Source organism: Polypterus senegalus, chromosome 1, assembly GCF_016835505.1.
Source record: "Polypterus senegalus isolate Bchr_013 chromosome 1, ASM1683550v1, whole genome shotgun sequence".
Lineage (NCBI taxonomy): Eukaryota > Metazoa > Chordata > Cladistia > Polypteriformes > Polypteridae > Polypterus > Polypterus senegalus.
This window is the reverse complement of record NC_053154.1, coordinates 84,526,956-84,551,717: the sequence shown is the minus strand read 5'-3', so window position 1 is coordinate 84,551,717 and position 24,762 is coordinate 84,526,956. Positions and strand designations below refer to the sequence as shown.

General features: G+C 36.9%; 1 protein-coding gene across 2 annotated transcripts in view; it reads right to left on the bottom strand.

Moving 5' to 3' along the window:
- Nucleotides 1-24,762, bottom strand: part of lmna (lamin A) — a 78,823-nt gene that overhangs the window by 4,937 nt on the left and 49,124 nt on the right. Inside the window, exons 3-12 of one of the 2 annotated variants that reach the window (XM_039752583.1) lie at nt 17,308-17,464; nt 12,149-12,274; nt 11,594-11,764; nt 10,947-11,072; nt 9,884-10,104; nt 7,837-8,101; nt 6,716-6,823; nt 6,063-6,182; nt 2,525-2,626; nt 611-859 (exon numbers count right to left, since the gene is read on the bottom strand). In XM_039752583.1, the coding sequence (XP_039608517.1) occupies nt 611-859; nt 2,525-2,626; nt 6,063-6,182; nt 6,716-6,823; nt 7,837-8,101; nt 9,884-10,104; nt 10,947-11,072; nt 11,594-11,764; nt 12,149-12,274; nt 17,308-17,464 (1,645 nt within the window). The remainder of the gene's footprint in view (nt 1-610; nt 860-2,524; nt 2,627-6,062; nt 6,183-6,715; nt 6,824-7,836; nt 8,102-9,883; nt 10,105-10,946; nt 11,073-11,593; nt 11,765-12,148; nt 12,275-17,307; nt 17,465-24,762) is intronic. The other variant, XM_039752588.1, reaches the window with a different exon arrangement.

Genomic DNA, 24,762 nt, shown 5'->3' with positions numbered 1-24,762 from the left:
TGGGAGGTAGGAGGGCGAAGTGTCTGGGCGAGGAGGAGAAAGGATTATTGTGTTTATTTAGTTTGAGTAGTGTGGAGGGTGCTTTGTGCACATTATCATTTAATAAAGAAGTCTTGGGCTTTTATCTGGTGTCTAGCGTGGTACCTGAGGGTTCAAGGGAGCACTAGCGCCCTCTACTGCCACACTATCTATCTATCTATCTATCTATCTATCTATCTATCTATCTATCTATCTATCTATCTATCTATCTATCTATCTATCTATCTATCTATCTATCTATCTGTATACTGCTCAGTAATGCTCACAATCAATCTGAGCCCATCTGTAGTTGCCGATCTAGCTAATCTGTACATCTTTGGGATGTAGGAAGGAAGAGGAGTGCCCAAGAAAAGGCCCACAAAGATATGAAAATTATCTCAATCCTATCTCAATGCAGACAACAGACCTGGACAGTGAGCCAGTCCATCACAGTGCTATATGCAGTAAGGGCAAATTTCAGTCAAAAATTTGGGAAAGGGTCAAGAATTCAAAGTATAGGAAAGGTTTCTTGGAAAGGATGAAAATGGTTTCCATTGATAAAGAGCTGTCCGACTGAGTTAAGACCACTAACCTGTCCACGGGGTTGGTTGTTGCCCACAATGAAGGTGCGGGGGACCAAGCCCTCAGCAATGTTGCCCCCCACCCCGCCGGAGCTTCGGTAAGTGCGGGTGAGTGAGACGGAGCTGGTGGTGCCCCCTGACACCATAGAAGAGCCAGCAGTGGTGCCTTTGTCCGCGGGTTGGCCACATGAGCCGCAGAACACAGTGCGACTGCGTAAGTTGTACTCACCATCCGCATTGGAGCTTGTACTGTGGGCAGCCTGTAGGTGGGAAGAGACAAGTAATTGGTTAAAGCACAGTTGACAACATAAGAAAATCTGGTTTCCGTATTGGGCCCTATTCAAATCCAGAACACCTTGATAAAAACTTGTAGGATACAAGTGGACAGAGAATTCATATCCAAGCCAACTATCTCAGCTTGTTACTCACAAACAGAATATTTTTTTAGAGCAGGTGAAATTGACACAAGCACATTCTCAGTTGCTCATGTTGTATTTGTAGTTAGGAAACGTGACTGCAGCCTGCTAAGAAGCAATGCACTGAAGCTCATTCTATTTTTGTTTCTCTGGGCACCTGCCGAATTGTTGGTCTCTCAGTAGCTTCTTCTTCTTTGTGCACAGAGTTGGTGGCTATTTGGCAGAGAAAGGCTTCATGCAATTGAGTACACACTTCATTTAAAACAAAGATAGGGAATTGAATGATGAGCTAAAAAGCTGATGCTAAGATAGCCTAACTGACAAAACAAATGCTAAACTTAAGTGATATGTTAAAGAATCAGCAGGGACACAAATGTTAGTATAAAAGTGATGAAGACCAGCACTCCCCAGCCTACTACAAGAAAATTATTAGCCTTCACTAAACAGAATCATAAAACAATATTGATACAATTTGAATACTGGCAGTACTGGCAATGTGTTCAGCTAGGAAAACAGACAGGTGCACCAGAACTTGCACATTTACACAAAAGGAGACTTCTGAAAAACAAAGCAGAACATGACAACAGTGAAGGAAGGGGGTGATGGTGGTTTCAACATTAAAAATAAAAACATATGCAGATGAAATGCCATAACAATGTATCACACAAATGGGCAAATCACATAAACATTCAGAGTAAGCAACCTCAGCATGCAGCTAAAATCAGAGTGTAGACTAAAATCTAACCTCAAGCTTAGTGGACTGAATGGCCTTTTCCTCCTTGTGTTTTTATATTCTGTCATAAATATATTTCTGCCGTGGTCTAGTGTTTCCCCATTCAGCAAAGATGGAAAATGAGGAAAATTATATTGTTTGGCTGAAGCTGTCCGTGAAAGTGTTTCTAGGCAGTCTATTGCTTTTATTCCTTTTTTAATAATTGTCTTAAAAGGAGCAGCTTAGTGGCTTAGATGGGACAATCCAACAATACACACCACTGACTTGCTGACCCTCAGCATGTCACTCTACATGACAACTAAAATACATGTGGAGTACACTATTTAAGTAAGGTAAATAAGTATATTGCAAAATGTATGTACAGTATGTAAAACAACAGCACTAGAGTTTTGCACTTCGTAAAGCACCTAAGGGTGCTTATACAACAAAATAAATCATTTTTGTTTTGATTTGCAAACTAGAACACATCACACTGCTTGAAGCATACAAGTTTTCTGATTAGAGTTAATGTTTAAATCACACATCATACACACAGAGCTGATTCACAAAAATAATATATAGCTGATAGAGATGAAAGCAAAAATGCAACAAACATCAGCAGCTCTTATCAATCACACTGGTAGACTAGTAAAAAAAAAAGTAACAAGATATCTGATTGAAGCCAGAAAAAAAACATTTTGGATGTTCCCAGCAGTTATTTATTCAGATGCATACTGCACCTCCACAATTTTGAAAGGTTTGGGCACAGTGACGTCATGCAGTCATTTCATTCTCACCTCATGATGATGATGGTGGTGATGATGGACATCTCTGCGCACCATGTCTTCATCATCCTCCTCCTCAAATAGCACACGTGTCACTTTCCGCATTGCCATTTCCTGTGGGAACAAAATGTTTTATCTTTCAAGATCCTGAATATTATGATATTTAAGTTAAGAAAGAAAGAAAGAAAGAAAGAAAGAAAGAAAGAAAGTAAGAAAGAAAGAAAGAAAGAAAGAAAGAAAGAAAGAAAGTGTATATTGCATGCCACTCCTGAGATTAGTTTCACTATGACACATCTTAATCAGTGGGTAAGTATTTCTACAGCGTTAATCTCTTTTCTATACTCATACTTGCCGTGAGCCAAGTCGTGGTTTCTGCATTCAGGTTTGTGTTTTCCAAAACAATTAACATGGTTCATCCATCCATCCATCCATTGTGTGTTGTAAATTCCTGTTCAGGGTTTCAAGCATCCATCCTGACATCTTTGAGCACAAGGCAGTAGCCAGCCATGGACCGGGCACTAGTTCATTTCAGGGCACACTCACACACACTCTTTCTTATCTAATTTGAAAGGTGAGACTAATGAAAAATAATTCTAAGCAATCAATATCTAATAAGTCAACACAGGTGTTTTTGATGATTCACAATAATATTGTGTGAGTGGGGACAAGGGGCATATCTAAGAACTGAGTTCCAAGGGACAGCCATTGTCCACAGCTAAACATATCTAACCCTAAGTGTTGTCGCCATTTATGGGCTATCTTATTATAATATAAATGTTAGCCACACCATTACATTCAAATCACCACAAGAGAACAACCTTTAGAGAAAACCAGACCATATTCTTTTAAAATGGAAAATCCCTTCTAAAAATTAAACATGTTAAAAATATTTTGCTACCTTAATGAATATATTTTAAATGTTGTTGCAAAATACTTCAAGGAAAAGAATATGAAATATCTTGCAGTATACTGAAATGCATTGTAAAACATGTAAATATTGACATTTTTATATATTGCAATATAGTTTTCAAAATCTAAAAATGTTTGTTATATTTTAAAATACTTAATATACTGTAAGACATGTTTTATAACATACAAGATAAGTTACTTTTGAAAATATTAAAGTCCAGTTATACTATATAACTAGATATTCCAATATCTATATATAAATAATTCACTAAGGGCATGCAAGACACTGAGTGCAAGCAAGACAGGGCCCCGCCCGCCAACTCTAAGACCATGGGATACGCTCAACAGAGCCCTGCCCGCAAACTCTAACCCTCCTACCGCGTCATAGGATACGCACGACAGAGCCACACACGCCAACTGTAACCGTCCTCCCGAGTCCAGCGTCACTCTTGAAGCATGCAACAACTCACCAAACACAGCCTCAGTCGCTTTCGTCTGTGCAAAAGTCCACATGCACCTCTGAGCCACATTGACTTTACACCACACGCAAGACAGAGAGCCACGATCGCCAACTCACAGAGCCCCGCCCGCCAACTCTAACTAAGGGCAAGCAAGACAGAGATCCATGCCTGCCAAAGCCCGCATGCCAACTCTAACTAAGGGCAAGCAAGACAGAGAGTGCACGCAAGACAGAGAGCCCCACCCACCAACTCTAAGACCATGGGATATGCACGCATTTAGCGTATAAATGGATATAAGTAATTGCATGTAAACGATTTGCCAAAATCTGTTGTATGTAAACGATACTGTTTAAAACATTATTGTTTTTTCATCAGAAAACCCGGTTTCCACATCTACCTGTATTAGTTTAAATGGCACTTTTACCACTCGCAATATGGCGGACGCGCTGACTTATCGTGTCGACTGGGCAACACAGTGAATGCGGCATCTATCTATATATGTCTATGTTTTCCGTAGCCTGCTACAGGAAGGTACTCTCTTGACCAATGGCAATGGTTTTGCTCCATGCTATTTTCGTTATACTGCGACGATTGTTCCCTAAGCCTTTGTTATACTGAATTCCTTTCTAACCATTTTCCGTTCCTATTGCTACACCGCCATATGCTACTGCGGGCTTCGGCTAGTATTTTTATATATGTTTGTCATTTGTGTATGTTCAAATATGTGAGGGATGTTCAAAACGTTTCTATTTATTAAGAATTTTAAAAATAAATTACATCCATTTTCTACATAGTCACTTTCATTTGCAAAGCAATTTTCCCAGCAACATACCAACTTTTTAATGCCAAATTACTACTAGCCCCGCCTTCACCATTTCCAGAAAAAATCTAAAAGTGCGGAAACTTTTTGAACATATTTTTAAAATTAATATTAACTTGCCATTGTTATAGGTTATTACTTATATGTAAATTTATCCCAGCGCAAATTCTAAATTCAATTTTAACTTCAGACATGTAAGTGATTAGGCTGCAATCTGTGTTGCTCTGTCATCAGCATGGTACTTGGTTTATAAATAGTAATTAAAAGTAGTCAATTACAAATACATTTTATCTGAAAAGCTTTCTAGTCCTTTAACCTTCTTGATTTTCATTTTAATTGAAGCTTGTTGCTTTGTATTTTGATGTGCTATATGAGAATCTACAACTTTGCAACAAATAGAACATTTGTGAAGAGGTGTTCTAATATTCTGGACCCATTTATAGTTAGAATTAATAACCTGACTGAACATTTATTAATCTTCAGAAACTAATAGTAACGGAATGATACATTTAACCGATTGGTAGTTGGTTATTCTTTATTTTTTATCATTTTTCTTGAAATGTCAAAAAACATTATGCTTACATTATGATTCAGCATGGAATACGTTGCAATCACATATTGTGTGCCGACTCATTTGCCTACTTGAATAACTTACAGTGAGCTACAGGGATACATTGGATTCACTGGGAAGTCTGAGTTTAACTTTTTCAAGAATTAACTTTCAAAAACATGTGCTGTGCACACAGAATATTTCATGCCTTATATACAACATAATGGGAAATATGTTTTTGACAATATATTAAGGGAAATATATGTGTTATTAAATTTCATATAAAATTTTAAAAGCTTTGCACATTTGGAAATGATTCCAAGTTGTGTCCACATATATTTCACTTTTTGTGCAATTTATTTAACTTTTGTAAGGGACAGAAATATTAAGCATAAAAAACTAAACATGAAGCATTTCTAACCAAACTAGTTTTCTTTCAGGCATGAAATTAATTCTAAAGAAGAATGGAGCTAAAGTGAAAGCATGAAGACACTATTGCTGGTTTCTGAAGACATTATTGCTGATCATCTGCCTAGAAGCACATCTAGAGTTTTTAGCTTAACCTCCTAATGGATTTGGACCCCATGTGCTCCAACATATACCCAAGCTATATAATCCTGTACACTACACTACAGTGTTCCCTAATCGCCATCCTCAGAGAAAGAGGTGGTGCTCAACTAAGACATAAGCAGATGCTTGCAGGCTGCCATCCCATTCTCATCCAGCAAGCTGCAATACATTTTGAAAATTCCCATCCATTCTCTGGTTATAGAAGTTTCTCCCTCAGAATCTCAGAATGTAACTGCTCACCTCTCCATTAGATGTCAACAAGGTGGTCTGGAAGTTGTCGCCAATGCCCCATGAGTTCTGGGCCTTCCAGACCAGGTCAGTAGGTGGGTTATTAGTGCCTCCAGCTCCAGAAGCCCAAATCTAATATGAGATAAAGGTAAGATATCAGCAAAACAGTATGGGTTTCCTTAGATTAAAATTAAATGTCATTAACTGAGTTTGTGCTGGCAGGTACAGAAAGTTCAAAACAATTCAGACTTATTCTGCTGAGGAAGTCTGCAAAGCTATATTTGTGTGAGTTCAAGTAATCCAAATCAAAAAATTGTGACACTTAAAACAAAACCGAAAATATATCAGTGAGAACAATGAATTTGATGATTTTCAAAACTTTCCAAAACCAATGTCTAAGAAGTTTAAATAAGAACAAAGTAAAGGTAGAGAGATCAAGAAAAGGAAACTATACTCACATGCTGCCAATCAGTCAGTTATTCTGTAACCCAACTATGACAGATGTGAATTAGGCAGCAGGAGATTCAGGGCAGAAGCTTGTTTTTGGTAGAACACAATTGATTTATATTTAAAACTAGCTACATAGCTAAACTAATAATATGAGTGTGCCTATTCTACCATGGCTTTTGAGGCATACTGGAGAATTCATTGGTTGTCTATCTTACCGTAACAGCCTGGCCAGCCTTCAGATTAAACTTGGGTGGAAACCTATAAACAATGGGGGTCTTGTTTCCAACCTGACGCTTTATCTGCCAGTTCCCGAGTGGCTGGTCCTGCAGAAGAAATAAATCCAGACTAAGATATTGATGTCAAATTGTAGCCCATCCTGCGTAAATGACTTTGACATGTTCATAAATAAGACATTTACAATTTCACTATATTTTATATATACAAGAAATCTGTTTTAATCAAAGTACATAATACAGAGACCATTTAGCACACTGATTCTTTTTGTAGGGAATAAAGGTGTTTTTATTTGGCTGCACTTAACTAGAAGAGCTGTGCACCAAGAACTTTGTTCTTTCCTGGTTCTGGGCACCTTTACATAAACAGTTTAATGCTGAAGAACTGATGAACTCTTATCAAAATATAAGCAGAGATCACAGGTTCTTAGTCTCTGTCCTCATTTAACCAAGTAAAGCAAAAGGTTTGTTGTGTTTTCCTTCTCAAATCCTGATACAGTTTAGTGCTAGATATTATTTAATTTGGCACAGATTAACAACATCTGTAATGAGCTCTACAGCCTGTAGTCCATTTCAGTCTGCAATTCATGAGAGCTACTATTGCCAAGTTGTACTACTGACCCTGGCATGTTTGTCATGAAGGTCTCCAAGCTTCACTTTCTTATTTTACGCTTGCTATATATATTATTATATAAATTAAACCATTGATTTTTATTTATGGCACCTTTCCCTAGATAACTTACAATATTTTACTTATTACTAAATATAGTTTGCTACAATGGTTCTCTTGCATAGCTCTTTTACAAAACAATTTTGCTTCAATATGTCTTTAGTATTAATACATCATCACAACTACAAATTCAGGGATCTGTTGCTTAAAATAAATGAAGGCATGAAAAATATACAGCACTGAATTTTTTCAGTAAATGACTTCCTAAGACTGTTTTCTCATTTTCACTTTTTCCTACACGTCATACCATCAGCATATGGGGGCCATTGACATAGAAAGATTAATTTTCAGAAATTTAGGAAAAAAAACTCGTCTAAATTCCTGTTCCAAATTTAGCTAGCTGACTCATACCAGAGGACTTTTATCCCATTACCTCATCAGCCTTGTTGCGCAGACGGACATACTTTCCTTCCATATCCACCTCCTCTACAGTGACTCTGCCACTAGCGGTGGCCTGCTGCTTGATCCGGGTACCCACTGCCATACCTCCGGCAGTGCTAGAAGCCTCACTGTCAGTATCATTGATTTTTCTCTTCTTGGTGGCTGAAGAGCTCTGGATGCTTGAAGACTGCACTGTGTGAGATGCAGAGCTGCGAGATGCTGTGCCACGAGGTGGAGGACTAGGAGAAAGGCGCAGCCTGCCAAGCAAAAGTGCATAATTAGAGGTCACCCCTCCAAGTAGTGTCTGGACACTAGACATATCCATAACAGGTACTTTTAAATTAGAATACTATATGATTAATTAAAGTGGATATAATGGTCTTTCAGAGAATGATTTATGATATACAGTCAATACAAAAGTTTAGTTTAGTTTATAGAAATTGTTTCTTGAGTACTCAATGAAACCGGGTGACACTAACTGATTTTAAAGATTATTATCAAGTAAAATACAATTTATTAATTTTTTGCTTTTTTGTTAATATTGGTCAATATACTCTTTACATATGCTATTCAACACTTCTTTTAAACGTACTGCAAATAGTTGCACTTAATTCTATGCACTAAATAATAAAAAAGATTGGAATAAAGTCCAATCTCCAACACAGTACTCAATAGAAAGTCTCAGACCTACATTATGGAAGAAACTGGAGCCAGGCAGGAGTCTGCCCACACCAGAAACTGGCATATCACCAGATTCACTCACTTAGCCATCCACATGTACTGTCACTGGGCTGTTCAGATATTTTAGTCAGCCTTAGAGCTTGTCTTTACACTGTGGGAGACCAGACGAAATTTGGAAAGAACCTGTCATGAAGAATCTCCTAGTTGGAAACAAATCAGGGACTATCTCCATTGGCACTGCAGCACTGAGCTACTGAGAACTTTGTCGTGATGAAAGCAGTTACATCAGATTAATTAGTTATTGGACAAGAAAACACTGGTGAGCATATCCTTTCACTATTAGTCTTTGGGTCATCTTATCATAGACAAAACGTTTTCACTGTTATAAAAATCAAGGAATGTTTCTCAGTACTTCTTCATTACTTGCTCATATACAAAGTATAGGGAAAATATTGTAATCATCCAAACATTCGATGTCGAGAGTTTGATGAATCTCGACGTTTTAGACCCTACTGACTTTCTCTTATACGTAGTATAGGGAAAGTATTGGAATCCTCCAAAAATTCAATTTCGATATTTTGATGAATCTCGATGTTTTAGACCTCCCTGAGTCTGAAAATACCATTTTTGGAATTATGTCTGTGTGTCTGAATGTGTGTGTGTATGCAAACGTGATAACTTGAGTTTGCTTTCATTTAGGTCAACCAAATTTTGCATACAAGTATTAGGTACAAAATGTAGATTTCTATAAACTTCTGGGCTATTTCCTTTAACGGGAAGTGGTACTGTACCTTGTATTTATGCAGCTGAAGAGTCCGATTTATTCAACTTTATTTTTATAATAATTGTTCAATATATTATTAATTTGATTTGATTTGTTGTTGATGTTGTCAATATATTATTAATTTGATTTGATTTGTTGTTGATGGTTCTTTAATGTGCATAATATAAAAATATAATCATTGTCTTGCTGTTTATTCCTCAAATATCCATCCCCATATCTGAGTATACAAGAAAATCTAGGGGAGACCACTCTCAATTTTTTTTACTCAGATTTCATTTTCGGTAATTAATTATGATTCTAACATACTTCATTAACAATTAAACAAAAAACAAATTATTATTGATTGCTATATGATGCATAATTTTAACCAGTAAGGAATCTTGTAAAATGTAGCACATTTTTCTAATAATGTTAAAAGCAAATTAAAATTAAATGTTACTAATGATTAACTACATTTTATATATCAATTCTCATTCTGTTTAGATTGTCCTGTCAGCATCATTCCTGGAGAAGATGCCAGTCTACTCCAAAGGCACATTCATTCCTACTGACCAGCTGTGTGTTTACCACTTACCTCTCCTCCTCACCCTCAAGTAGCTTGCGGTATGCATGAATCTCCATATCAAGGGCCAGCTTGATGTCCAGCAGTTCCTGATATTCATCCAACTGCTGCTGCATGCGCTGCCGCATTTCAGCCATTTCACGCTCTTTCTCTGCCAGCAAACGTCGTGTAGAGTCCCGCTCACGAGAAATGGACTCCTCTAGGTCCCGGATCTTAGCATCACGAGCTGCTAACTGCAAGTAGGGCACCGAATATTAGTTTAGTTCATCTAGTCAAGAACACCTTACCAATTAATAATGTGCATGAATAGACCAGAAAAAAGAAAACAGCAAAGCTATTAGCTTTAAAACAATTATTTTTTAATTTACATCATATCTGAATTTGTGCATCTAATTACTTTAACAAGTGTCTGCAAGTGTCAGCTAACATGGAAATGACTAGTCCATCTTAAAAACACATACAAAACCTCATAAACTGAAACTTAAAAGTGTTCCATGTCAGTATCAAAAAACAATCATGCAGCTGCAACAGCCACATCCATTCACAGTTTATTCATTTCATTATTAAGTATTTACCCAAAACAATTTACAAAAAACAGAATGCCATAGAATGCTAATTAATTGTCTACATAAACCAGCAATGCTTTTTGAAATAAATTTAATCTAGTTCAGGAATGTGGATGCCATTCCATCAAAGAAATAAGTCACACACATATGTCCTATACCTACACTGGGACAATTTAGAGTTGTCTTTATAATTAAACTGCATAAACCGGGTACAACCGGCATGAACCAGTACACCACAGTGGCCTTCTACTTATATAATTATTAAACATATATCAAATATTTATTTATAAATATGTTTTATATATTTCAAGTACTGACAGGTTTAATGACTCGCTCAAGGTCATAAAGTGAGTTTAAGTTTAGGACCAAACCTTCTGGTTTAAAGCTCAACACTATTATGACTGTCTTACACTGCTTGGTGTTTTGTTCATACTAGAAAACACTTTGTTTACAGGTTTCATGCAAAGAGAATGGATGAGAAATATGGTGGCAGACATTGCATTTCTTACCTGTTTTTGAAGTTGGCTGAGCTCTGCAGAAAGGGTCTCCATTCGCATGCGTGACTGTTGTAGCTCTTCATGGGCTGCTCCAACAAGATGGCTGTTTCTATCTGCAGACTGGCGAGCATTTTCCAACTTTAAAAAGAGAAAGAATGACAATTCACTACACTGTGATGCCTTTATTATAAAATAGCAGCAAATATGACTATTTTTAAAAACTCTTGAACTCTTAAGGTCACTAGAACCGTAAGCCAGATGAGAAATTTAAACGAAGAAAATTGAAAGATATTAGCATTAATATAATAACAACAACTTTAAAACAAATTTTTTTAGAAGAGTGGGAAACAATTAGACTTGGCAAAAAAAAAGGAATTAGTGGTCCAGTCTTTGTATGCCAAACTCATATTGTGCTCTCCTATATACTGAGGAACACAAACATGACCCACAAGAAAAGAATATAAGGGCTGAAGCAACTCTGCCATTTGAATTTTTAGATTTACTGTAGAGATAATGTGGTCCTATATGTTGGGGTTGCATTTATAATGGGTTCCAAATCTCTAAAATCATAACCAGCCTCAGCGATTTCATAAGTCTGTGACTCTGAAAAACACTTATAAAACACTTAAAGTTCTGAGGATAGTTAACGAGAGACAGACCTTGGCATTGTAGGTTTTTTCTAACTCATCCTTATATAGTTTGATCTGGTCCTCATGCTGCGTACGCAGCTCAATCAGGGCATCTGCCAGCTTGCTTTCAAATTCACGTTGTCTTCCATTGTCAATTTCCACCAAACGGGTTTCTTGACGGCGTTTGTTTTCACGTAATTCCTGAGAAAGAAAGAAACAGAAAATCAAAAGCTTTATTAGTATTTTGTCAAAAAAGTGTAATTTTGTGTCCAATTTGCATCCACTATTCTTGATGATGTTTATCACCCACTCATGTTAACTACCTTTTATTTTTCTGACCTAAAATATTGACTTTTTAGATCCTCTTCTATTTTGTGGTTATCAATCATGCTACTTTTATTCCCTTTTTTAATTCTGTTTTCCTTCCCTGCCCCTTGAAAACTAGGCTCTCTACTCACAAACCTAGTAATGCTCCAGTTCCTCTTGTTTCTTATACTTTTACTCTACTATATTTGTGTAAAAAAGGTTCATTCCTTAGTAGCTTTTCTGAGGTTCATCCTATACTTCTCTTTAAGCAATACTCACTTCTCCATAGATGTTCTTCTGAAACTCCAGTTCTTCCTTAAGGGTCTGAATTCGGTTCTCAGCATCAACTCTTCGTAGCATCTCATCTTGCAGCTGCTTTTTGGCATCACTCAGGGCACCCTCGAGCTAGAAAGAAGAACAAATGATCAGTCAGCAGGAGGCAGAAGGAGTGCCATCATGTGGAATTGTTAAATCAGTATCTCCACAGAGATGAAGAACGTTTCTTTGATCATGAGTATGAGGGTTATCATAGTTCAAAGTAACCCAGGCTCTTTCTAAATTAGCAAACTTCAAGGCTCATTAGTTATCAGTACCATTAATAAAGAGCACACTGGTGAGAAATAAACTCAGTGTATAAGCATGCAGTAATTTTCAGAATTTCTTGTAATTTTATTACAGGGACTTAGACTTTCAGCCAGTCATTACATCCTTTACAGGGTACAGTTAAGCACACGTTCACTCTCTCTTAAAGAGGGATAGTTTAGAGTCACTCATCAACCTCTATCAGCATGTTTGTTGTTCTACCAGAAGGAAAGACACATTAAACCATGTTCATAGATTTTAGTTCAGCATTTGAAACCATCAAATATCAATAATTAGTATAAAAGATGTCTTCACTGGGTCTGAACACTTTACTTTGTAACTGGCTTCTGGACTTGTTGACCAACAGACCCCAGGCTTTTATGGATCTATGGTCATACCTCTTACACCACCATTCTCTATTTTCATCATAAGGGTGAATTATTTATATTTATTATTAGGAAACATTTTTTTACATAAATAGTTGTGAAAAACTGAAACAAGCTACAGAGGCATGTAGCTGAATGCAGAAACCTTGACAAATTTTAAGAAGTTTATGGATAAGATATTGGGACAGCCTAGTAGTTAGCTAAACAAACAAGATTGATGGACTGGTCTTCTCTCGTTTGTCAGATTTCTTATATACACTGTGGACTACCAGGTGGCGCACCAGCCACCCAGACCCTGACACAGACAAACACGGGACACAAGTTCAGTGCAGACATTTTTTTCCTTCTTTTTCCGGTTGGAAAGACCTTCCCCCATTTCCCACATGTACAGCACATGTTACAAACACAAAACACACTTTACTTTGACTTCCTTTCTCTTTGTATTTGCCTCCACTTCTCTTCAGGTAAGCTTTGTCCACCACCTCCTGACTCTGGCTCCCGGAGTAGTGGCTGCTGGTGGTCCAGGTGCTTGTTGACCTAGTTCTGTCAGCACTTCCGTGTGCAAAGTGCTGCAAGTAATGGCTCAGCATCAGCTGCAGCACCCCCTGGCGGCGCCCACGGAACCCAACAGAGCTACTCCAAACTCCAGCTCCCATGGAGCCCAGCAGGAGCCTGATGCACCACTGCAACCCAGGGGGCTGCCAACTAGAAGGTAGAGGAAGAAAAGCTCTAGATACACTCCCTCCCCTGGTCCTTCTTATGTATGTATTCTAAACACTGGCCCACTACTTTATACCCTGCTGACCCACAACTGTTTCACTAAATGCAGCAGTAGTCAAATATTAAGTATTCTGGAGGCAACAAATCATTGTGAACCTGGGAGGAACATGAAAATGCCACATGGACAGCGGACAGAATTTAGATCCAAGTCTGCATAACTTTGAAAGAACAATGCACCATACATCCATCTATCCATTATCCAACCTGCCATATCCTAACCACAAGGTCAAGGGGGTCTGCTGGAGCCAATCCCAGACAACACAGGGGGCAAGGCAGCAAACAAACCCCGGGCAGGGTGACAGCCCACCACAGGGCACACACACACACCAAGCACACACTAGGGACAATTTAGGATCGCCAATGCACCTAACCTGCATGTCTTTGGACTGTGGGAGGAAACCGGAGTACCTGGAGCACGGGGAGAACATGCAAACTCCACACAGGGAGGCCCCGGAGAGTGAACCCAGGTATCCTTACTGTGAGGCAGCAGCGCTACCCACTGTGCCGTCCATACACCATACATTTATAAGCAAATAGGTTTTCTTTTAGTGATAAAATCTGTTTGCTAGCATAATCTTTAACATTTTATATTCCTTACACAAGGTCTATACATACCGAAACTGAGTTAATTGAAGCATACAGCAACTGAGTATGACATAAGATTGAAATAAATTGGTGTTCAGTAACTCCTTATATCACATGTGAAATAACACAAAAGGAGAAGGTAGTTCTAGTCTGACCAAATACATATAGAAACACTCTTTCACTGTCTCTCTTTCACTCTCTCTGAACCAGTTAGTTTAACATATACTGGTAATGCAAAAAAGGGAAGAAAACATATAAAGCATTAAATAAATGACAGAAGAAAACTGCCAATTAAGACATTATGAATTGTTTCCTGTCCCAGAGAAAGTGGTATTGTGCTAGTAAGCTGATGTTCTCCTGTACAGCAGCCATCAGCATACAGGAGTCTTAGGTTATCAGTCATGTATGCAACACCCTACCTGTGGATATGCTCAGGTAAAATAACTTGTATTCTGAGTGGCATACAGATTTAACTGTGGAAGTTCATTTAACAGGTGTAAGATGCCTTAACAGGTGGACAATTGAATGGGAATTTTTTTAACAGTTGGATGGACAGATAAGTTCAACAAAGGTACATTGCATGCAGCATTTTACTACATTATCAATAAAAAGCTCCACTTAATACAATTCAGGGATGTGTGTGGGTGGAGCCTGCCCTGGCAGCATCAAAGAAAAGGCAGGAAGACACCAGTCTTTAACAAGAAGGTCCTTCGCAAGGTCCAACTTCTAGTAATCTAAAGCATAAGATTAAGTGCTGTGTGATGCATGAATAGGCATTTTGGAGTATGTTTTGCAAATGTGGTTGGAATTGATCTTTGTACTCCAAACTTTTCTAATGTCTATTAAATAAGTTAACATTTTTATTATATAATTTATTATAAAAACTGCCTTCTGTTATATTATATGACAGGAATGAAAACCGTGGCTTTCTCAGTTGGATACAGCATCATCAGGGTAAGAAAGTTTGAGGATTTAATTTGGTTTACATATTGGACTTTATGAATTTTTGAGATTTTTTATTGTCATATTTAAAATGTTCATTACTTTGTGTTAATTGTGCCTTCAGTTGTGGAATTAGTTTAAAAATTGAAATTACCTTAAACATTTCAATAACATTTAGGTCATTTTGATCAAAAGCCTGCAGAATAAAGTTCATAATGCTTCCACTAGAGAAACTGAAGCTCAGATAAGCCTAAATGACTTCCTGAAGAATACTAAATACCAACCTGTAAAGCCAAATAAAAATCTTCTGACACCCATTATCCAGCTGTGTAAAGGCCTCACTACACAACTCTTGCTGAACGCTAATTTGAAACTAGTTTTAAACTAAAGGTGAATTTATTGATTGAGAGCATCCTAAAACTTAAGTTCCTTTGAAAGTCGAACATATTTGGCTGAATATTGAGGCAGAAAAGTACTCTGGCCAATGTAACCCTAAACAAATTTAAGGGGACTTGATAAACTAATATATGGTTGGACTGAGGTAGACAAATACCACAAGGAAATGGAGACAGTTGAATAAAAATAATGGTGGAGTGCAGCTATTTTACTACTACCAGTAGGTGGTGCAATTCACTTATAAAATGCTTCTTTAGATTTTTTTTGTTGTTGTTGAAAAAGTTTGAAACCTTAAAGCACATTCATTGCCACTACTCTCTCAAAGCAGATTTAGTAGTAGGAAATGTAAATTAAGGTCTGATAGTTTTTGGTCAACCTGATATTGGTATTGATTTTTGCCAATAGGTTTGTCTATTAACCACAAAGGTTCAGAGAGAAAAAGTGTTCTTCTTCTGAACATATAAAACTTACTCTTTGAACAAATAATAATATTTACTACATGAGGTAATAATAGATAACATAAAATGCTTTAAAATTTCACAATGGAATATGTAATATAGCAGAGGTGGGCAATATCAGGCCTAGAGGGACATAGTGGCTGAAGGTTTTTGTTCCAACCTTTCTTAATGAAAAGTCCATTATTGCTGAAGAAGCACTTATTGCTGAAGTGATATTTTGATGCTTCATTTTAGTGGTCTCACTTATTAAGGTCACCTATTAATTGCTTATTTCAATCATAAACAGCTGTATTCAATGTTTTTAATGGATCCTTATTAGCAATAAGATGCAAGTGACAAAGAAGCGATCAGTTCTCCATCTATTGTTTCCTTTAACAATTATCTGGATTCATCATGCACTATTTGATTTAATAAAACACTAAATAGAAAAATGTTACAGAATGAAAACTATCCATTTTAGGCTTCAAATAATTTGGGTGATATCCTTTAGAAATTAAAAAATCCACAATGCTAAGAACCTAACTTTGCAGAATAGCAAGCCACAAAATTAAATAAGGTCTGAGATTGGCAAGAATTGGTTTCTAACTAAGCAATTGGGTTGGAACAAAAACCTGCAGCCACTGTGGCTCTCCAGGACCGACATTGCCCACCCCTGTGGTATAGCATACCCCAACTCATATTTCCAGCAATTTCCTTCATAGAAATGCAGTAGTGCAGTGGTGAAGGTTTACATTTTGGTTCATTTACAGTCTTTGGTAATTTTGTATGATTTCTCACATGCTCGTGGTTTTTCTCTGGGTACGCAAGGTTCTCCTCCTCACATTTCAAAAATTGATTTGCCTCATTTAACTGAGAGCAGGTATGGATGTGACACTGGGATGGATGACTGGATTATTTCTTACCTTGACACCATTACTGGTGGAATGGACTCTGGTTCCCTGTATTCCCATACTGGAGAAAGTAGACTTAGACAAAGAAATGGTCATACACATAATGTTGTGGGTTTTGACTTGCTAAATAGGGTTTTTGTTTGGTGTGATTTGTGTAAAACTTTATTTTACAAACTCCTGCTTTTACATGAGTTCAATTGTTGCTAAATGACATGAATAAATCTTAAATATTGATGACTAATGACAGATGTGTCTATCTATTGGACTGCAAACAATCAAGCTCACCATTTGCTCTCTGTAACTAAAAGATTTTTAATCTCCCAGGGCATTATAAGTACATGAAATTGTATTGATTATGAGAGCCACCAGGTAAGACCCTGATGTGCAACTAGTCATGTATTACCAGCCCAGATCCTCACCTTAGCCAGCTGAGCTTTGAGTTCACGTAATTCATTTTCCAGATTGCGCTTTTCACTCAAAGTGGTGGTCAGGGTGGCATCCTTTGAGTTCAGCAGAGCCTCCAGGTCCTTGAGCCGTGCCTGGGCCCCAAGAAGATCTGCTTCTTTTTTGGTGTTTCTGTAAAAGACAAGAGGGTAAATTTGTTCATTGTCATCCAGCCACATCCTTTTGTCACACATTCCAGTTCTGCTTTTTTAACACTCTGAATATTTAGGGACAGGCTTTCCTTTGAAAGTTTGCGAATGATGTAGGACATACAGTACTTGAGTACAAGAAATTTTCATATGTTATCTGTGGTATCAAGAATGGCCTGTGGCTAAGAGAGTGCAAACAGACATCCATCGTTTCTATATGGATCACAACGTTCTGAAAGCAGAATGAGATCTTTACTATCTAACAGGCAAACCATTGAAAGTTATCAGAGTCTGACGTGCAAGATTTGATTGATTTTGGATTTCCTCTGTGAAATGCAAGAATTACACTTCCAATAAGCCTAACACTAAATGAGAACATGTGGAGAGAGTCACAAAATATATGGAGACTAGCACTAGGCACAACAAGACCTGCTCAACTTGTGAGTTATGTGAAGCCTATTGAATATCAATTGTTTTCAAGAGATGTTTGATCTAGACAAAAAAAAAAACAAGCTAATTTAAAAAAGAACATCAGGTAAACAAAAGGTGGGTTTCAAGTATCAGGGATGAGGTTATAAAAGTAAGTCAATTACTGAAAGCGGTAAAGAGCTAAAGAAAATGACAGAATGAGAGGAGACATTTACATGAGGGACAAGCAGAAATTCTGTGGCTTCTGCTCATGTGAACTCTAATGCATACCATCTGGCTACAGGAATTTGATTCCATATTCGCCAGTAGTATAAATACCACACAAAAGCTAAGCCACATGCAGTTTCTTCCATTTTACCAGTAGGAAAAAAATGAACCTTCGTGTACAGAATTTTCAGTCATTTATACCATACAAGTGGCAAATATGACAAAATTCAACAAGCAGAATCCCTGTCATCTAATTGTTTGTGCTTAGCATAAAAGTATCATCCGTCTGCCAAAGGCACAAAACAGTTCTTTGCCTATAAGCAGATACTTCAGGTCTTTGCAATATTTTTGAAATAGCTTGAAAGGCTTGGAAAAGTTATGGAGTGAGTGGTTAAGAAAGTGTGCTAAATGATCTCAATCCACTATAAATCATGAAGGAATCTGGTAGAAGAAATGAAGCAGCTAAGTGAATAGTGGAAGCAAAAGGCCATGATCAGGCCTCCAAGGTAAGGTGTTGTGCCCTTCATGAGCATATAATAAAGGCCCATGGAAAAAGCTTGAATTACAAAAGCAACTGTGTTTCAGCTGAATTTTACAACTTTTGGAAACAACTACCAAGCCTTAGCAGCATCTGCTTCTCATTTTTCAAAGGCTGCTATTCCCCATTGAACTAATGGCATGCCAGCTGCAATGAGTCAGAAGCAATGCCACTATTGTTTGTGATCTTAAGCCTAAAGCTGCAAAAGCCTGCAAGAAAACACCATTTAGAACCACCGATCAGATATAAAAGAGCAGAAAAATGGCAATAAATGTTAGAGATACAGTAAAAAAAGCGAACCATTGCTTGCAAATTCTGCCCTATTGAAGGGGTAACCACTGAAAAACGTTAATGCAAAATATTAGAGAAGTGAAGAATTTAGAGCAGTGGTGGTGGAGGGGGGGCTTTCAGTTAAAAAGTCCTGAGGGAAGTTGGCATGTATTCCAGAGAGAGAGATTAGAGAGACAACATGGGTGTGGCATTGCCTCAGGGTTTTCCACAGTGGGCAAATATGCATTATTTAGAGAAATCTGAGAAGCAAGGCTAGTGAAGCATCACCTCAGCGCTTTCTCGGATTTCAGTTGCAAAATGGGTGTGGCACTGTTTTGCCACATATTCAGCGTCCATCGAAGCAGGGAATGTTATGAAAAAAAAAAAGGTGAGGTATTGCCTCAGTGTGTTCTGAGCAGACATCTGTGCATCACACAGAGACACTTCAGGGGTAAAAGGAGTGTGACATCACCTCAGTACCTTCAAAATGTATATCCATGGATTACATGGAGCTAAACATAGTATGACTAGAATGTGCATCTGTTCATTCAAAGGATTCAAAAACAAAATTGATATGGTATAATGGTTTAGGTGAATGTGGCATTTTCTCGGTGTGGTTCATTTGTGCAGGTTTCAAGAGTATCCGGGGGAATTATGAAAGTGAAGTGGGCATGACAGTGTATAAGCTATGTATTTCAGGGGTTGATTTTGGTGGATATGGGTAAATACATTTTGAGTGAAATTATAGGAACAAAAGATATGTAGTATTGCCTTTGGTATGTATGTACTTATGCATTCAGGCTCAGGAAAGTAATCTCTGTTTGAATTCATTTGTCCGTATTTTGTTTCTGAAATATGGTATCCAATTTTAAATTGCATAGTTTGATGGCATAATTATTTTTTATTTTCTGATGCCTTCAATGGTATGCAAAACTAATAAATGTATTAATTTTACATGTCCACAGATAGGCAGCCTACATATGGCTGCAGAGTAGAATGTGCATACCAGAGCCATAAAGAGAAGTGACAGGACAGAAGAGGAGTGTCACAATCGTAAATCTCAAAGCAAGACACACCTGCTTTCTCAAGCTGTTCCAAATGTTTACACAGGATGTTTAAAATTAACAAGTTCCACAATAGCTGTCACAATATAAACTAATTAAGAGCACTTTCCAGAAGACTGATAGATTACATCTGTCTGCATTGGTGTGCTTGAGAGGAGAATGCAAAATACAGTAAAGGTGAATACAGGCTATGCAGTGGCCACATTGCTTCAGTTTATAGAAACAGCACAATGAACGTCAAAAAAGGATGACTGTTTGCTACTCAGTGTCTACAATAGACTGGTGCCCATTTCAGGACTGTTTCCTGCCATATCCAGTGCAGTCAGGATAGGTTCTGTATCCCATGATCCAGAAGTAAATTAACATGGTCTTAAAATGTTATATTTCTTAAATGAATTTGCCTCAAGAGAATATTCTCCACAGACCACTGAGTGTTTCGATATGTTTAGACAAATCCTGAAATGCCTCAACTCTGGAAAAGAGAGAACTCAAAAACAACAGAGATTCAGAATAACTTGTCTTGCCTTGACCATATCTTAAAACTTTCAATCCACTTTAAATTTAAAAGGGTAGGCAGATCACTGGTAACATCGCACACCAGCACTTCAGTCTGGGACGTGAACAATTATGACTTCATATCTAATTTCTGCATTGTTTTATATTTTAATAATCTGCATGGTGTTCTGAGCCAACATGTTATGAAAAAGATATATAAAAAAAATGAATAAAGCTCATTTATAAGTTAAAGATTTTCAAACCAGGGCTGCTCAACTGAAAAAGTGCATTTCTTTTTGTCCTTCCTGCATTAAAATTTTCAAAACTCTTCCTTTAATTTTGATCTTATTCCAGGTTACCCAAATCACATCTACTGCTTCTAATGACTATACTTTTGCTACATCTAATTATTCAATTATTTACTTGATAATACTATGAAATTGTTTTTTAAAGTTTTTGTGCTATATGGAAGGCACTACATAGCGACCAACGTTATCACACTATCATTCTTTACTTGCTTTCATTGTTCTCCATGCAGACAAGAGCACTAAACAGGAACACAATGTGATTTCAGTACCACCATTTGAGCCACAGAAGGTACAATTCCAAACATTCCCAGAGCTATACCAAGGTGGAAATTTTTCATTTATTTTCAAACTGTTCTTGCCTCAAGGTCAGGTTGTTGAATTTTAAGTCAGAAAGGTCACCTTCCCTGTATAACCTTCAGCTGGTCCCATAACTCACTGTGCCTTTATTGCAGATCTACGTAATAATATTCAATGATCGTGCTGATTTAAACATGTAAGTAAGAATTTCTCTCTACTATGTACAAGTGACAATATTGACATCTCTATGCTATATAGTTTATTTCATATATTTCTATCTGTGAATTTCCCCTTGGGATTAATAAAGGATCTATCTATCTATCTATCTATCTATCTATCTATCTATCTATCTATCTATCTATCTATCTATCTATCTATCTATCTATCTATCTATCTATCTAAACATTTGTACAATTACTAGTACTGGTAAAGAGCCCTGGAATTGTGATCAGTATATAAAGGGGCTAAATATAATAAAGTTAGAATGTTTGCATCTTGGTAACTCTTAGGTGCTGTAATCATTTCCTCTGAATTAGATCTATGTTGTAGCTTCATACTGTCATGCCCGTGCTGTTCTGTTTATTCTTTTGCATGGCAACAGCCCTCCATTACATCACTTCCTTACCGCTTTAAGAATGAAAGGAAATGCGTAACAACTAGGCTCCACATTGACTTTGTGCTTTCTGACATTTCCATTATTCTTTGAACTTTTTCTTTGATTTTTTGGTTACATTAATTGAAACCTTTCCAGTTTCTTTACAGAACAACTATCTATCTGACCATGATTGTGGTTTTGTCCAGAAAATGATAAATCTGATAACTCAATTGCTGTAAGAAACAATGAAACTAAGTGTGTAATATTTGTGCTGCATTAGCATCCACAGACCAGTATTTTATTCCTTTCTCCCCTTATCAACGCCTACTGTTTATTTCACTTGCTGTTGGAAAGAACCTGGGTGGGTCAAACTAAAATCAGATTAAGAGGGCCACATTTTGTTGGCTGGAGTTAATTCTCAACTTCCACCTGAGCTAATTTGTTTTTCTGTAGACTTTGACAGCTTTGAAACATAATTAAAATAAAGTTGGAGAGTTTTATTTCAATGTAATATGCATTTACTTTTCTGTAGACTTTGACAGCTTTGCAACATAACTTAAAGTAAAGTTGGAGAGTTTTATTTCAATTGAATCTGCATTACCCCAGCAGACCCCCGTGACCCTGTGGTTAGGATATAGTGGGTTGGATAATGGATGGATGGATGGATTATATAGTATATTTTGCCTGAGATTTGCCATAGTGCATGCTATTAAAGTAATCACCTAATACCTAAAATATTGTCATGGTGCAAACATTTTTATACTAATAAAATGAATAAAAAAGTTGTAAATTGGATTAATCATGTTTTCAAAATGAATGAATGGCTGGGAAATCTGGCAGATTAAGAATGTTACTGTGCAATGTTCATTCATTAATTTGTCCATTCATTGTTTTAACATCCTCCTATGCCTATACAATATAAAACAAGGAAAGCCTAAATAGAAAATAAAATATGAATACATTCACAATATGCTGGATCCAGTTTATTCTGGGATAATGACAAATATGTTTAATTTAGAGTCATTTCTCTTTCACCAATCACCTTTAAATTTATTCTCTAACATAGTAAGGCAGGACTGGCCAAAAATGGCGGCCAAATTCTGCATGTTTGGAAGAAAAATAACTGTCTGTACTCCAATTTCTAGTTTAAGGAAATTGTTCAGACTGTAAATGTAAAATGTTATTCCTTTTTGAATACAATCTTCACTTTATGATGACACACATTTGCTTGAGAGCTCGTTGTTTGAATTTAAATAACTATCACTCGATTGGCTGGATTTAAATAGCCATCACTCAATTGGATGAATTTAAATAACTATTCAGGAACAAGTCCCAACATTAATTTTAATGTAAAAACAACAAAAACCCAAGGAAATCTGAGCTTCCAGATGTGGAGGTTGTCAATTGGGGATAACAATGCAAGTGGAACGGAATCCTTTTAATTATTACTGTTGCGAGTGAGGGATTAGATTCATCAATGTCGCACTGACAAATTCTGGAAAGTCCCTCATTGAAAATTCATTATATTACCAGGAAGCCTTCAAGAGATAGCTTGTCTATGTTTTCCTAAAGAATTAACAAGTAATGAGATACTAGCAGATTTTTGGAAACCTTGTTTTACGCACATGCAGCAGGTCTATGTCACTAAGGGTGAGCACTGTTCTGCCCGGACCATGCTAAAATATTATTTGGTAGGAAATAATATGGTCATCACACATACAGGCCGTAATTTTCCCTAAGATGGTTCCAGGGACCAGAGTGCAAATACTTTTACGGGAATCTGTAAACTCTGGTCACAAATTGCATCAGCTTTTTATCAGATGTGTCCTTTCAGAGTTCTGGCCTTCAAACGAAATATGAATATCTGATCTTCAGTTCTTAAGAAATCTACATTTTTTTTTTATTATAAGGGGAAAAAACATTAGTTTGTTTTTTATATTGACTATTTCAAAGACAGCAATGGTGTGTGGTCTTTAACAGTCAGACTAAAAGCATTAACAGTTTTATTAAAATTCAAACAGTATACATTAATACTATTTCTGCTTTAACTTTAAGCATGTATAGTACTTGTGTAGCCACAATTTATACAGTAATTATAATTTTTTCATCTGTGAAAAAGAATATATACAGTAACTTCTTATTTGTTTCAGAAAACATGCCTTTACAGTACTTCCATGACAAATTTAGCCCCCAGTTTTCACAGTTCAGTAATCTGCATGCACCCAATATAGGGAATTGAGCCATCAGTCAGTAAAAGGAAGATTCATTCCTCATGTACAGTATGCAAAGCACATAGAAAAAGGTGCCATTCAAATCCAAGGGGATACTATTTTACTGAAGTTTGAATTATGGTAATATTCATTCCTGCAGTTAAACTGGTTTATCATTTCTGACAGGTAGTGTAGGGAAGTATCACAATTTAACATGCAATACTTGATTATTTTGTGGACATTGCCATCTGCACTTTCAAGGATTATATTATCATTTAAAAAGTGCAGGCTTTCAATAACACAGGCTGCTGCTCATCTGCACTTACAATGCAATGAATGGAAGACTTGAGTTTGCATCCAAAAGGGATGAATGGTTAGGATTAGATTTATGGTAATGCATGTAGGAGTCCATATACATTATCAAATATGTGAACTTAGCACTGAGGATTGATTTAAAGGGTACACCATGGATGGTAAATGTGACACCACCACTCTTTTGTCTTTCCTATCCACAGGTAAGAGGAATCCAGACTCTGCCTCTGACCCCACTTTTCTACAGAGGTAAAGACTAACTCACCCTAAAAGATGGTATCAGTTATTTATACAACTGATGATCCTTATCCACTTATTCTTCTTTGTTTGTTCTTTTTCATCATACCTACAGTAATTAAATGGGGATTACTTTTGGCACCCCAACACAGAGTCTGATCTGTACTTGTCTCACAATGTTTAATTCTGCTCAGAAAGATGCATCCCTGATCAGATGGCTGATACTTTTTCACAGTTTTAAACACAGAAAATATTTTTAATCTCTATTCCACCACAAAAAGCACCTTACAATCTCAAAAATAAAGGCACCAGAGAGGTT